A 13,737-nucleotide genomic window follows, 5' to 3' on the forward strand; every position below is an offset into this window, starting at 1 on the left:
CTTTGCATTGCTTTCCTTCTTGTTCATTCTGGGCTTTATTGGGATGGGCATGGGGTTTGTGTTTCGGAGTCCGGTTGGGTTTTTCTTGTATATTATCATGGAAAGAGTAGGGTAGCGCTAGCCTCATTAATGCAGCATTTTGAACATTGAATATTTCTCCGTGCTGTTGGCGGAAGTAGTGACCTTCCTGTTACGTATCTCGAGCTATCATGCACTCAGCGGCACTATACAAAGCTTATCATCGCAACCCCACTTGCGCAGCCAGACGCCACGTGCCATCCGACTCGCAGAAACCGTTCACTTTCCAGAGCATTTTTCTACTCTGACCAGCAATCTGCATTCAAAGATGGCATCTCTGAACATCGACCCACCCCTCCTCAATTCTGCGAACCCATGGTGCACGACCCTTGAGCAACTCCAAGAACTTTACGAAAGTCCACACACAGGCGCCATCACAACGCGCACATCCCTCTTGAAAGGCTTCCCACACGACCCCGCGCACCATCAATTCACTTTCTTCAACCCATCTACGCACAGTTCCAGCACCCTAAATACCGATCTAGCCGGCGATGCCACAACAACAGGCAGTTTAAACACACTCGGCTACTCACCCCTCAATCTCGGGCAGTACCTCGACTTCGTCACCAAAATCAGCGATTCCCTGCCTTCCGAGCCGCCAAAAGGAAGAGAAACCTTCAAACCCATTCTCATCTCCGTAACCGGAAGCGTGGAGGAAGTGGCGCAATGCTACCAGCTCATCTACACCATCCGACACAGTGTGAAAATGCCACTAGCCATGGAAATCAACCTTTCCTGCCCAAACATCCCAGGGAAGACACCACCAGCCTACAACGCTGACGCCCTACGCGAATACCTCGCCGCGCTCAAAATAACCATCGATGTTGGCCTCACGAAAAGCGGAGGCGAGACACAAATACCCGTTGGTATCAAGATACCGCCGTATACGTACCAAGAGCAATTCGACGCCTTGATAAGCGTATTGGAGGAGAGTGCAGAGAACAAAATGAAACCAGTCTACCTCCCCTGCCCTATTTCTTTCATCACCGCCGTGAACACACTCGGTTCGTCTCTGGTCTTATCTACACAGGACGTGGGTGGTGAAAGCATGATCAGTCCTGCGCTCAACTCAGCGAATGGGTCTGGGATTGGGGGGCTGGCGGGCGCGCCGTTACATCCCCTTGCGCTGGGCAATGTGCGCATATTGAGGGAGATGCTGGATAAGAGGGAGGCGTTGAAGCGGATTATGGTTGTTGGAACGGGAGGGGTGGAGGATAAGAGTGGGTTTGAGAGGATGAGACATGTGGGTGCGGGGGCGGTGGGCGTGGGGACTGCGTTGGGGAGGAAGGGGGTGAAGGTTTTTGGGGAGATTATGGAGGGATGATGTCGTGAATGTCATGTATATAGTGTGTAGCATTCTTCATCTCATCAAAGAGTCATGCGAGATGTGGCATCATATCGTCAATATATCCACAGGATTGTAGATACTAGTCTCGGATATGGGGTCAATGTGCACTTCAAAATCCGTATAGAGTGATCAAAGGTTCATCATTTTACAGATTAGAAAGCTTGTTATGATTCTTTACGTTCATTCATTCAGATTCTCCATGATTACTTGAACTATACACAGTACTCACTCGAGCCCATCTCCACCACTCACTTAACCGAACAGCACATCACCAAGACGAATGGAAACAGTCTTGGTCTGAATGTAGTTGTCCAGCGCCGCCTCACCCAACTCGCGGCCAATGCCAGACTCCTTGTAGCCACCTGTAGATAAGAAGTCAGTATATGTCTCACATGCGCATCGTACAGCCAGAACTTACCGAATGGCAGCTGCCAGTGAAGAGTGTTGTAAGAGTTGACCCAGACAGTTCCAGCGCGGAGCGCGTTGGCAACCTCGATGGCAGTGGTGAGGTTGGAAGTGTGGACTGCGGCGGCAAGACCGTAGGTGGTGTTGTTGCCGATCTTGATGACGTCGGCCTTTGTCTTGAACTTGGAGATTGTGCAGACGGGGCCGAAGATTTCTTCTTGTTGGATCTTCATGTCTTCGGTTACGTTGGAGAAGATGGTGGGCTCGATGAAGTAGCCCTTGTCACCGTGGCGGTTGCCGCCGGTCTCGACGGTTGCGCCGGACTTCTTGCCCTCCTCGATGTAGCTAGAATCTGTATTAGCATTGGCTTCAGTTTTAGAAGGACATGACATTGCTTACCCCATGATACGGTCGAATTGGAGCTTCGAGACCTGAGGTCCCTGGAAGGTGTCCTTGGCGAATGGGTCACCGACAGCGTTCTGGGCGGCCCTCTCCTTAAAGCGGGCAATGAACTTGTCGTAGATTTCTTCTTGGACGTAGATACGCGATCCAGCGCAGCAAGCCTGTCCGTGGTTGAAGTAGATACCGAAGTTGACCCAGTGGATGGCCTCGTCGAGATCGGCATCGGCGAAAACAATGTTGGGGCTCTTGCCTCCAAGCTCGAGAGTAACCTTCTTCAAGTTGGAGCCAGCAGCGGCCTTCATGATTTGACGACCGACAACGGTTGAACCGGTGAAGGCAACCTTGTCGACATCCATGTGGGCGGAGATAGCGGCACCAGCGACCTTTCCGAAACCAGTAATGACGTTGATAACACCTGGTGGGAAACCGGCCTCTTGGATGAGCTTGCAAGCTACGTATGCGGAGAGAGGAGTCTGCTCAGCTGTCTTGATGACAACGGTGTTACCAGTGGCGATGGCAGGACCAATCTTCCATGACCACATGAGAATGGGGAAGTTCCATGGGATAATTTGTCCGCAAACACCAATCTGGAATTGTTAATCACGGGACTTGGACTTGGAAACATGCAGAACTTACGGGCTCCTTGCGGATGTAGTTGAAGCTGTCGGGTGCTGTGTCGACGACCTTGCCCTCAATCTTGTCGGCCCATCCTCCGTAGTACCTCAAGCAACCAGCGGCGGCAGGGATATCGACGTTCCTGGCCATGCTGAAAGCCTTACCGTTGTCGAGAGCCTCGACTGAGGCGAGAAGATCGGCATTCTTCTCAAAGAGGTCGGCGAGCTTGACAAGCAGCTTTCCTCGGTTCTCTGGTGTCTCCTTCCGCCATGGGCCGTTAAAGGCCTTGCGTGCGGCAGCGACAGCAATGTCAACATCCTTCTCGGTGGCCTCGGCAACATTGCAGATGACCTCCTCGGTGGATGGATTGATGACCTCGAAGGTCTTGCCGTCAACGGCCTTTACGAACTCATTGTTGATGAAGCTGGTTAATGTCAGTATTGACGATGCCGAAGCATTACAAACTCTCCGAAGAATATCGGAAACTGGATATCTGACTTACAGTCCGGTGGGCTGCTCGTACTCGCCCGTTTGGGGGGTTGTTAGCTTTACGGATGTCATTGCGAAAGCGAATTGGGGTATATGGACAAAACAAAGCTGTGAAGTGAAGGAGGGGTAGAGGCACAGGCAAATCCTTAAGTACTTTCAGGAGCTCCGCATGACGACACTAGAGGTTATCTCCACTCGAGACAGGACAACAGTACGATCGCCCAGACAGCCTCGGCCATCAGGAGCCAGTCTCAGGAAAGCGCTGCAGCCTATTGCGTGTCTCGACGATGCATGGCCGGGTGGCGCTTGATGCAACGGCGGAAGCTCTTGCCCCGCTTTCGTAGCCAGTGGTAAGCTACCCCTCCCCCGCAGTTCTGCTCTGGAAGTCCTCGAAGCCGCAGCTAACCCTGCTACACGCGGTACTGGATTCTCCAATTTGGAATAGACACCTATTGGCAACTGATGCGCATCCGCAAAAGGCATTTCTCCACTTGCGGCGCGTGGTCATCTCGATACAGCATCTTTCTATAACGCATATCGCAGGACTAAGCTCGGAGCTCTAGACACGTATCCAAGCAAAACATACCCACCATCGGAGCCACTACGCTAAAGCCGAAGGGGCAGCCCTATGGACCATATCGTCGTACCCCCAGCTAGCTCGGCCCTTTTTCGAGCGAGCACCGGTATGCGAGGATAACACTGATCCACAACCCCGAGCCTAGAGTAATCGCTGTATGCACGTGGGCGACCTGGATTGCAAACATTGAGAGCGCAAGATACTCAGCTCTTCCGGTCCGTCAGCTGTGTCGGATGAACGCTCCTTTCACCCAGCCAGATCCTGGTCAGAAGCTAGAGTAGCCGCGGGCCTCCACACCACCTAGTAAATCGCGGGGAAGGTGCGACAAAATTTGAACTAATGACGTTGGCGTGAGAACTTCGCACGAAGGGGTACTGCGGCGCGAATAGGAGCATGCAAGGACCGAATAGCTGTCAACCGGAGAGCACTACACATGAGCAGATGGTGGTGTGATCCGGGCTGCTGGGAAGCGCCAACCCGGTCAGCACGAGTAAAGTTCACATTTTGTTGTTGCGGAGTCCTCCGGGGAGAAAAGCACGGAGCGATTCCGCTGTACCGAGTCGTACTGTCTAGCAAGCTTTCTAAGCCTCGCTGATCTTCTATATGATCGTCTCTCTGCAGCATGTCATTGCCGTCTTGGGTTCGTGGAAGCCTCAGTATTGCCATGTTGCCACGCTCTAGAGATGTGGCAGCTCTCCATCTCGGTGTGTTTCAGCCAGCACGCTGGCCGGGTTCCGTCCACAACATCAAGAGAGCCGGGAGGTCGGTGTATGTGAACATTCGAATAAGGGTACTTCACGATGGATGAGTCGACGAGATAAGTTTTCAGGATCATGTTTCCGAATCATAGCCATTCTGATTGAAGCTACCAAATACCCGGCGTGCAATTTAGGAGCCGAGAATAAACGTCCATGAATAGTGTACAAGAGCCGAATTGTGTCCGATGCTGACGTTCCGTTGGCAGCAGTAGACGTTCGTGATAAAGCAGTTTCCGAAAAGATGACGCCTCCAAGAAAAGAAAGATTGAAGCAGACCGACTAGCAAAGGGTCGAACCGATTCCGTTGGATGTTGGATTAAACCGTGACAAGTGAAGTGAGTGGAAAGCGTCTCAAAGCGAAAGAAGCTCAGAGCATCTCGTCGTCCATAGCAGTGTCACCGCCGGCGGTGATTTGTGCAACCTCAGCGCCGCCGGCAGCAGCAGTGGTTTCGCTGCCAGGGAAGTAGTCGGCCATCTCGGCATCGAGCTCCTCGACGGTCTTCTTCTTGGGGCGGGCCTCGCGACCACCACGGCCCTTTCCTTTGCCACGGGTCTGGCCACGTCCACGAGCGGCACCGGGAGCAGCCTTCTCAGCGGTGGCCGGCTTCGGCTTGTCCTTCTTCGGCTGACTGAAAACTTGTTAGTTGCTGGTTACACTGCAAGGAATCTTTGGTACGTACGTTACACGATCAGCAAGCGAAGATGGGCGAGTGGCGGCGGGAAGGGCGGCGGCGCTGACGAGCATCTCGACACGAACAGGGCGGCCGTCAATCTTGACGCCATTGAGGTGGGAGGTGGCCTTGGCGGCTTGGTCATGCTTGGTGAAGATGACGGTAGCGCTGCCAACGCTGCGGCCCTGGGCATCGTACTGGAGAAGAACCTTCTTCGGGCGACCTACACCAACAGCATTCACAAAGTAGTCCTATGAGGCGTATTAGTCGTCGTACCAGGGTAGTTTTCACGCGCGTAAAGCAAGATCGACAATGAGGTTCCGGCGTCGGCGGTGGGTCGTCGTCGATTCCATATACTCGGTCAGAAGGTACCGCTCAGAAAGTGGGTGTCCTGGTCAGATCTCAATGACCGTAAGTTCTGAGACGAAGCAAACTCAGCGCGAGAGCAGTTGTTGCGAGTAACGTATTGAAACGCTGCGAACCAATCTTTTAGTGTCTGCCCACACCCATCTGTAAGCCAAAAGGCTATCCGAACGGATTGGTTTCGCATCTCGCTGCTCTGTATCGGGCTAGAGTTGCTGCAAGGCTACCAGGAATATCACCGGTGCTCTGCCGTCTGTGCTGACACAGTGAAGTGGAGCACATTGACTTGGATCACCCACTTTCGTCGCGGCGGTACCTCGGAATGTTCGCATGCTGCTAGTCTTCTTCCTGTCTTGTGTGCCCAACACAGATCTTGGAGTGACTTTGGGCAAGCTATGGCTCAACATCCATACCGGAGCGGAGGAGGAAGTCTCGGTTCGTCGGATCGAGTTCGTTCATGCTTGCAAAAGCGAAGCTGCAGTAGGCTCAAAGACCTGCATCGGTCTTACATACCTGGAGTTGGGAGTTGTCAATGTCCCGTGGCTGCGACATGTTAGTGATGGTTTGGGTGTGGTTGTGAGACTGAACATACCAAGTTGGATACCATGATCTTGGTCTCGCCGCCGCCGAAAGAAGCGGCGGGAGCAGTGGGCGCAGGCTTGGATTGCTTGTTGCCTTGCTTGGTCGACTTGGCGACACCGCCTACAGGGGCGGCAGCAGTGGCCGGTCGTCCAGCGCCAGAGCGGCGAGCGCCACGGCCACGGCGGGAGGTCTTGGAGGCCTTGAGGATGTCGTCGAGGCTCTGCTCCATCTTGTTTGAAGACATGATGAGTGGTTGAGGGATGGTAATACTTGGGTAAGCGGGCGTTGATGGAAAGGCGCGCTCGTGTTGAGTGGGCGACGTTTGAGTAGCGAAGGCTGAAAGTCTCTTTTATGGAGGCGCGACTGAACCGGTGAGGTCTGAGGACAAAGGGGCGCGCTGTTCGATGACAGGGCGCGTCGCAGGAGGTGAGACTCGTGAAAGGAGAGTCAAAGTGGGCTTGCGCGAATGTAGAGTGAGTTGCGCGGGTTGTGGGAGCTGCTGTTGATGAAGAGCAGATGGGTGTGGGAGTATTATGTGGGAGGAGTGTGAGAGTGAGATGAAGAAAAGGGAGAGCGCGAGGCAGCACTCAAGAACGGAGGGACGCGCCAAGGCCCGACACTGCCACGCACTGCCGCCTGGTGATTGGCGGACAGTGCACGGACGCACTTGCCCGCAGCTTCCATGGGAGTCGCGAATGACGATAGCTCCTGCCATTCAGGCAGTAGGCGATGACAATGGAGCAATAGCAGTATGGCAGTCACTCCGGTGCGTTTTGGCTCACCCACATTCCGCTTCACAACATGTCCCGGCTAATGCGCGAACAGTGGCAGTTCAAGTTCTTCGACGTCTCGCAAGTCAAGCTCCCCGACGACGAGAGCTCCTTCCTGTCCGAGGTATGACGATACCTCCTCCGCGCATGCACAGTCTTATAAATGCCATTAGATCGGGAACATCACGTGCATAGTATCTGGATCAGAGAGCATCTTCCTCGGCAGCGCAGATGGCATCGTCCGCATCGTGTCGCAGGCCTTCAAGGTCGTGCGCGCATTCAAGGCCCATGACGCAGGCGCAATCACCCACATGAAGCAGGTCGAAGGCACTTCGCTTCTCGTCACCATTGCTGAAGACCTTTCTGGGGAGCCAGTACTAAAAGTATGGGCTTTGGACAAGCTGGAAAAGAAGACAGGCATTCCGCGATGTCAGAGCACCCTCACCGTCCACAACGGGCGCAAGCAGTTCCCCATATCCGCTTTCGCAGCCCTCGATGACCTATCACAACTCGCAGTTGGATTCGCCAACGGTGCCGTCACTGTCGTTCGAGGTGACCTCATACACGATCGCGGCGCGCGACAACGGACGGTATTCGAGTCGGAAGAGCCCATCACAGGCATCGAGTTCAGAGAAGGGAGCATCACGACCTTGTATATCGCGACGACCGGACGTATAATGACACTTGTAATATCTGGGAGGGGGCAAGGACAGCCGGCCAAATCGCTTGACGAGTATGGCTGTGGCGTGGGTTGCATGGCGGTGGATAAGGCGTCGCGGGACGTTGTCGTCGCACGAAACGATGCCATATACTACTACGGTCAGCACGGCCGCGGACCACCGTACACATATGAGGGCGAGAAGAAGATGATCTCCGTATTCAAGGACTATGTCGCGATAGTCGCACCCCCCAAATCAAATGCGATGCCTCGGTCGAACCCTCTCCGTGCTTTCGGCGTCGGTGCCGCCGACGACGTCTTCAACACTTCGAGCTTTACCCTGCTCAACACAGAGCTGAGGTTTGTCGCACATCAGGAACAGTTGACTTCGCAAGTGAAGGCCGTTATTTCCGAATGGGGCGACCTCTTCGTCTTCACAATCGACGGCAAGATCTTCCGATACCATGAGAAGCCCTTTGCTCAAAAACTCGACATACTGTACCAGCGCAATCTATACGTTCTGGCCATCAATCTGGCCCAGAAGGCTGGGCTAGACTCGTCACAACAGAACATCATCCTCCGGAAGTTTGGTGACTACTTGTATTCGAAGCAAGATTACGATACAGCTATGCAGCAGTATCTGAAGGCTATCGATAACACAGAACCCTCTCAGGTCATCCGCAAGGTACGTAATGATGCCATCGCGATACGACCAATACTAACATCACGCAGTTCCTTGATACGCAACGGATACATAACTTGATTGAGTACCTCGAGGAGCTCCACGATCACCACAAAGCCACATCAGATCATACAACGCTCCTGTTGAACTGCTATGCCAAGTTGAAGGATGTAGAGAAGCTTGAAGAGTTTATCAAGTCACCGGACGATCTGAAGTTTGACCTCGATACGGCCATTTTGATGTGTCGACAGGGCGGTTACTATGACCAAGCGGCCTTCCTTGCTCGAAAACACGGTGAGCATGAATTGGTCGTCGACGTACTGATCGAAGATTCGAAACGATACGCCGAAGCTCTGGCCTACATATGGCGACTGGAGCCCGAGGTGGCCTACTTCAACCTCATGAAGTACGCGACAGTACTGCTGCAGCACCTTCCCAAAGATACGACGCAATTGTTCATCGACTACTACACCGGAACATTCCGACCCAAGCAGGATGCTATAGTCATCCCCAATACGCCTGCAACAGGAGGAGGCGGTGGTATGAGCATGGGTCTCGGAGTAGCTTCTAGCGCTGTACAAAACCTCGCTGCACTACTTCCACTGCCATACATGAACACCAACGCGTTGGCATCGCCTCCGAGTGGTGAACAGAAGAGTACCATGAGCCAAGCTCAGATCGTCGAGACGACCTCAGATGAGCCCGCTCCAGAGTACAAAGTACCGAAACCGCGAACTGCGTTCTCCGCATTCGTTGATCACCCCCAAGAGCTCATAGTCTTCCTCGAGGCCTGCATCGCATCCGATGATCTACGCGAAGATGACAAGGTCGATCTTTACACCACCCTGTTCGAGATGTACCTCCACACTGCATCATCGAAGAAGGATGGCGAGCGACAAGAGTGGGAGAACAAGGCCAAGAAGCTTGTCGAAGGCAAGGACATACCTATAGACACGTCCAACGTACTCCTACTCTCCCATCTGTCCAACTTCCGCGATGGCGCGATCCTTGTACGCGAACAGCAAGGCCTTCACTTCGACATCTTCCGCTCCTACACGGCAGCCAACGATACGCAAGGCGCCATCCGCGCACTTCGAAAGTACGGTCCCCTGGAACCAGCGCTTTACCCCGCGGCGCTCGCCTACTTTACCTCCACGCCCTCTATTCTTGCCGAAGCCGGCGACGAGCTCGACTCGGTCTTGAAGAAGATCGACGAAGACGGCCTCATGGCGCCCCTCCAAGTAATCCAAACTCTCTCCACCAACGGTGTAGCAACCATGGGCATGATAAAAGCCTACCTCAGCACCACCATCGAGCGCGAGCGCGCCGAAATCGCTGCCAACCGCCGCAACATCGAGACCTTCCGCGCCGATACGTCGACCAAGAAGACCGAGCTCGAAAACCTAAACACCAAGCCCGCGGTATTCCAAAACTCACGTTGCCAAGTGTGCATGAAGAGTCTCGAGTTGCCTGTTGTGCATTTCCTGTGCAAGCATAGTTACCATCAGAGTTGTTTGAGTACGGATGAGGATGTTCATGATGCCGAGGTGGAGTGTCCGATTTGTAGTTCGAGTAATGCAACGGTCAAGGCGATTAGGAGGGCGCAGGTGGAGAGTGCTGAGAGGCATGATCTTTTCCAGGACGCGCTCAAGAGGGGGAGGGATGGGTTTGCGGTTATTAGTGAGTGGTTTGGGAGGGGCGTTATGGGGGTTGGTGGTGCGGACTAGGACCTGGGTATGTACAGAATTAGCAGCAACACGGCACAGACGGAGAAACTATCAGATGTCTGGAATTTGGTATACATATGAGCTAGACTGAGTGTACTCTGCAGCCGATCTAACGTAGATATTAAACGCCTTCCGCGGATGCGGCTCGATGCCTGTGCCACATTGGCGACCGGCCCGCGCCCGTGTTCGTGGACCCACTACTAGGCCTTCCTTTCCGTATCACACCATCTCACCACATACTCTCAGTGGCCTCTTCAACACCGTTTGGCGACATTAGATGAATGTCAATACAGTTCCCCTTTGTATCTGAACAGACCAGTTCGTGCCACTCCAACCCAAAGATCAGACACCGTGCCGTCGGCAATGCCAACCATGAACCCGGCAGATTGGCTAAATACCCGCCAGGATCCTTCGGCATCCACCTGCAAAAGAGTATTGTTGAGCGAGCAAGGGAAATGATCTCCCATCTCCTCTCGTCCAAACTTCCGAAGCTGCGTCCATTCACGTTTGAGCAGCAGCGCTATGGACCCTACGCGACTCCACTCTTGAATCTACATTGCGGCACAGCTGCATATGGCAGAGTTCCATGCAGGAGGATGCAGAAAAATGAATCAGCGCGAAGATGAAGATATTACAAGCGAAGGGGATATATAAGGTAGGGTTTGTGTAGTGTTGTTTCGTCAGGACTGAAGTCTCACATTCGTTGTTCAGTTACCGCTTTTTTTCATACCTCGCGTCCAGGTATCTACAGGCGCAAAACACCTTCATCACTTCGAGATGAGATTGTTCGGTATACCAGCACTGGCGCTTGCCAGTAGCGTCACCGCCGTCAAAGTTACCGAACACGACAAGCTCGCCGTTCTCGGATTGGAAAACCTTCAACGTTATGTAGCGGAGAATGGCTCTCCCGACCCAGGTACATGCACTCCGGAGACAGCATCAGTACGAAAAGAGTGGTGAGTGGCTAGTATCTGGAAGACGTCTCTACAAATTTAACACCATTCAAGGTCAACGCTCACGAAGCCTGAGAGGAGGAACTACATTGACGCTATCAAGTGTCTACACTCCAAGCCTGGTCTTACACCAGCTTCCGTTGCGCCCGGAGCAAGGAGTCGCTTCGACGACTTTGTCGTGACACATGTTAAGCAGACGTATTCTATCCACGCAACTGTACGTCTGATGCCAGCAATATTTCCTCACATCGAACGACTATTTGATTAGCAAAAACTTACAACAGCGTCCGAGGCAACAGGATAAGCTAACTTCCCCAGGCCAACTTCCTATCCTGGCACCGCTACTACATCTGGGCCTACGAGCAACTACTCCGCAACGAATGCGGCTACAAAGGCTACCTCCCCTACTACAACTGGGCATGGTGGTACGAAGACCCCGCCTCATCCCCCCTCTTCGACGGCAGCGACACCAGCATATCCAACGGCGGAGACTACGTCCCCGGCCGAAACTACACCTGCGTAGGCGTCCCAACCGGGTCACCAGATTGTCCCATCAAGCTCGAGCCCGGAAGCGGCGGCGGCTGCGTTTCCGGACCCTTGGCAAACTGGACTGTGACTCTCGGGCCCATCGCTACGAAAGTGACGGGCATCAAACCGAACCCCCAGGCAGATGGGCTGGGATACAATCCCAGGTGCATTAACAGAGATGTTAATAAAAATTCTGCGTATTTGTCGAGGGATGAAGTTATCACTGAGCTCCTCGAGAACAGCGACGATATTCTTACTTTCCAGAACCGCATGCAGGGCGATTTCCCCAATGGATACCTTGGTGTGCACAGCGCTGGTCATTACACCGTTGGAGGAGATGCTGGTTCTGACTTTTTCAACTCGCCGGCTGATCCTGTAAGCTTGATCCACTATAATACCCTACGCACAGGATGCTCGCTGACTCCATTGTTAGGCTTTCTACTTCCACCACGCACAGATCGATCGCACGTGGTGGATCTGGCAGAACCAAGATCTCGAGAACAGGAGAAATGCGGTTGATGGCACTATCACGTTCCAGAACGACCCGCCGAGTCGGAAGGGTATGCTGAATGATACGTTGACGCTGGGTCCGATGCTTCAGGACGCGTTTGGGAATATCACGATTAAGGATGCGATGAGTACGCTGGGTGGGCCGTTCTGCTATATCTATGTGTAGACGGATGCGGCGAGGATGTATCGAGATTAATGAACGTAATGTACTGCTCTACCACGAACCTTTGTGATGTAATGGTCTGGAGTTGCCATCCCGAGTGCCAGTGTAGGAACGGGTGTCCCCATGATACTAATCGTCTTAAATATCCAAAAGCCTGACATGCTTAACATCATTCCGCTCAACACACTCCGACGTATACGCAGAAGCCTCCCTCTCCTTCCCTTTCCCAAACAGTTCATATTCCGCAATAGTCCTCCAAGCAAAAAGCGTCACAAACACATCATCCTCTCCCTCCTTCTTCCCAACACACCACCCACCTCCAACCCCGTCTTCCAACTTCTCCTTCATCTCCCTGAATTGGACTTCGAAAGCTTCTCTGTTCCCAGCCTTGATAGTGTAATGAGTGATACTCCACACCTGCTCCCCCCTCTTCGCCCTCTCCAGTTCTTCCTCTCCTCTCGGCAACGGCAGCTCCGCATTCGGCACATCGAGATGTTCGAGGTTGGAATCCACGGTGATGTAGTCCTTCAAGCTTTCTAACAGTGCCTGATTGTCTGCGCTGGGTATGAAGTCGTTCAAGTGCTGGTCTAGCGAATCCCATTCTCCCACTACGTAGATGCAGCTCGGATCGGAGATTTGCTGCATGTAGTAGAAAGTGCGGTTTGTGTAGTTCTGTAGGACGGTTTTCGCGTGGGAGAGGTTGGTGCGGAGGGTGGGTGATTCGAGCGTGGTGCCGGGGGTGAGGTGGAGGAGGGCGAGTTCGGTGATTGGCATTTTGGGTGGTGGTGGATGGGAGGGTTGGAACTATTACTGTGGTGAGTGGGTTAATACGGTGTTAGTAGGTGATCAAAGTGAGATCGCGCGTCTTTATAGCATTGGTAAGATGAGCGCTGCGAGTGTAAGGCAGACATGGCTGCGTAACCGAGTTCAGGCAGAAGGATGGTTACGCGGAGTTGGAGGAATCGCGTAGGAGCGCGTTGGATGACGCAACGGCAGGATGCCTGAGCTGGCTTAGTCAGCCACCAACGCGACTTTGGCGTCCTCGACTCGCGTCATTGACCACCACGACACACACGCGTACGAAGCAGCATGTTTCTCATTAGTGATACTTTCGATGATATCCTGAAGGCACACGTCCCTGCTTGTTCTAAATGAGTCGAAACTCATCGCGCATACTCCCTGGGCACATTCTTAGTTGAGGATGTCAGTCATATCTGATACGGTTGCATCTATCCACCTACTTCATTCGGCAAGTGTACGCGGAAGAGATACAGGGCTCATGATGACCTCTTGTACATTGCCTGGGAGACGATTTCGGCGCGTTGCGCGGTCTCCAATGAACTCAAAGGTGGGAGCAGTACTGATAAGCCGATCGTTATCTTCGGAACGGTTCCGAATGCACCCCTCGCGATCATGCATGAAATTGGATACCGGTAGTGCCCTCGCACCTGGACGATG

General features: G+C 53.3%; 6 protein-coding genes across 6 annotated transcripts; 3 read left to right on the forward strand and 3 right to left on the reverse strand.

The window, feature by feature from the left end:
- Nucleotides 1-346: 346 nt before the first annotated feature.
- On the forward strand, nt 347-1,402 carry J4E88_003384 (uncharacterized protein; the record flags this gene model as incomplete). The annotated part of the gene is made up of 1 exon (XM_049397037.1): nt 347-1,402. The coding sequence occupies one exon, from the start codon at nt 347-349 to the stop codon at nt 1,400-1,402; it is 1,056 nt and encodes a 351-aa protein (XP_049257379.1).
- A 276-nt stretch (nt 1,403-1,678) lies between these two features.
- ALTA10 (Aldehyde dehydrogenase) lies at nt 1,679-3,409 on the reverse strand (the record flags this gene model as incomplete). Its single annotated transcript, XM_049397038.1, has 5 exons — nt 1,679-1,788; nt 1,845-2,176; nt 2,231-2,820; nt 2,870-3,272; nt 3,351-3,409. 5 exons carry the CDS (start codon nt 3,407-3,409, stop codon nt 1,679-1,681), a joined length of 1,494 nt encoding a protein of 497 aa, XP_049257380.1.
- A 1,630-nt stretch (nt 3,410-5,039) lies between these two features.
- J4E88_003386 (uncharacterized protein) lies at nt 5,040-6,532 on the reverse strand (the record flags this gene model as incomplete). Its single annotated transcript, XM_049397039.1, has 4 exons — nt 5,040-5,301; nt 5,353-5,594; nt 6,220-6,249; nt 6,299-6,532. The coding sequence occupies 4 exons, from the start codon at nt 6,530-6,532 to the stop codon at nt 5,040-5,042; spliced, it is 768 nt and encodes a 255-aa protein (XP_049257381.1).
- Nucleotides 6,533-7,089: 557 nt separating this feature from the next.
- Nucleotides 7,090-10,125, forward strand: J4E88_003387 (uncharacterized protein; the record flags this gene model as incomplete). The annotated part of the gene is made up of 3 exons (XM_049397040.1): nt 7,090-7,182; nt 7,232-8,401; nt 8,449-10,125. 3 exons carry the CDS (start codon nt 7,090-7,092, stop codon nt 10,123-10,125), a joined length of 2,940 nt encoding a protein of 979 aa, XP_049257382.1.
- Nucleotides 10,126-10,902: 777 nt separating this feature from the next.
- J4E88_003388 (uncharacterized protein) lies at nt 10,903-12,282 on the forward strand (the record flags this gene model as incomplete). Its single annotated transcript, XM_049397041.1, has 4 exons — nt 10,903-11,081; nt 11,133-11,295; nt 11,397-11,981; nt 12,040-12,282. 4 exons carry the CDS (start codon nt 10,903-10,905, stop codon nt 12,280-12,282), a joined length of 1,170 nt encoding a protein of 389 aa, XP_049257383.1.
- Nucleotides 12,283-12,417: 135 nt separating this feature from the next.
- J4E88_003389 (uncharacterized protein) lies at nt 12,418-13,053 on the reverse strand (the record flags this gene model as incomplete). The annotated part of the gene is made up of 1 exon (XM_049397042.1): nt 12,418-13,053. One exon carries the CDS (start codon nt 13,051-13,053, stop codon nt 12,418-12,420), a length of 636 nt encoding a protein of 211 aa, XP_049257384.1.
- Between the last annotated feature and the right edge of the window lie 684 nt (nt 13,054-13,737).

The sequence above is a fragment of the Alternaria novae-zelandiae genome (assembly GCF_023758075.1).
Source record: "Alternaria novae-zelandiae strain BMP 2774 chromosome Unknown scaffold_5, whole genome shotgun sequence".
Classification (NCBI taxonomy): Eukaryota; Fungi; Ascomycota; class Dothideomycetes; order Pleosporales; family Pleosporaceae; genus Alternaria; species Alternaria novae-zelandiae.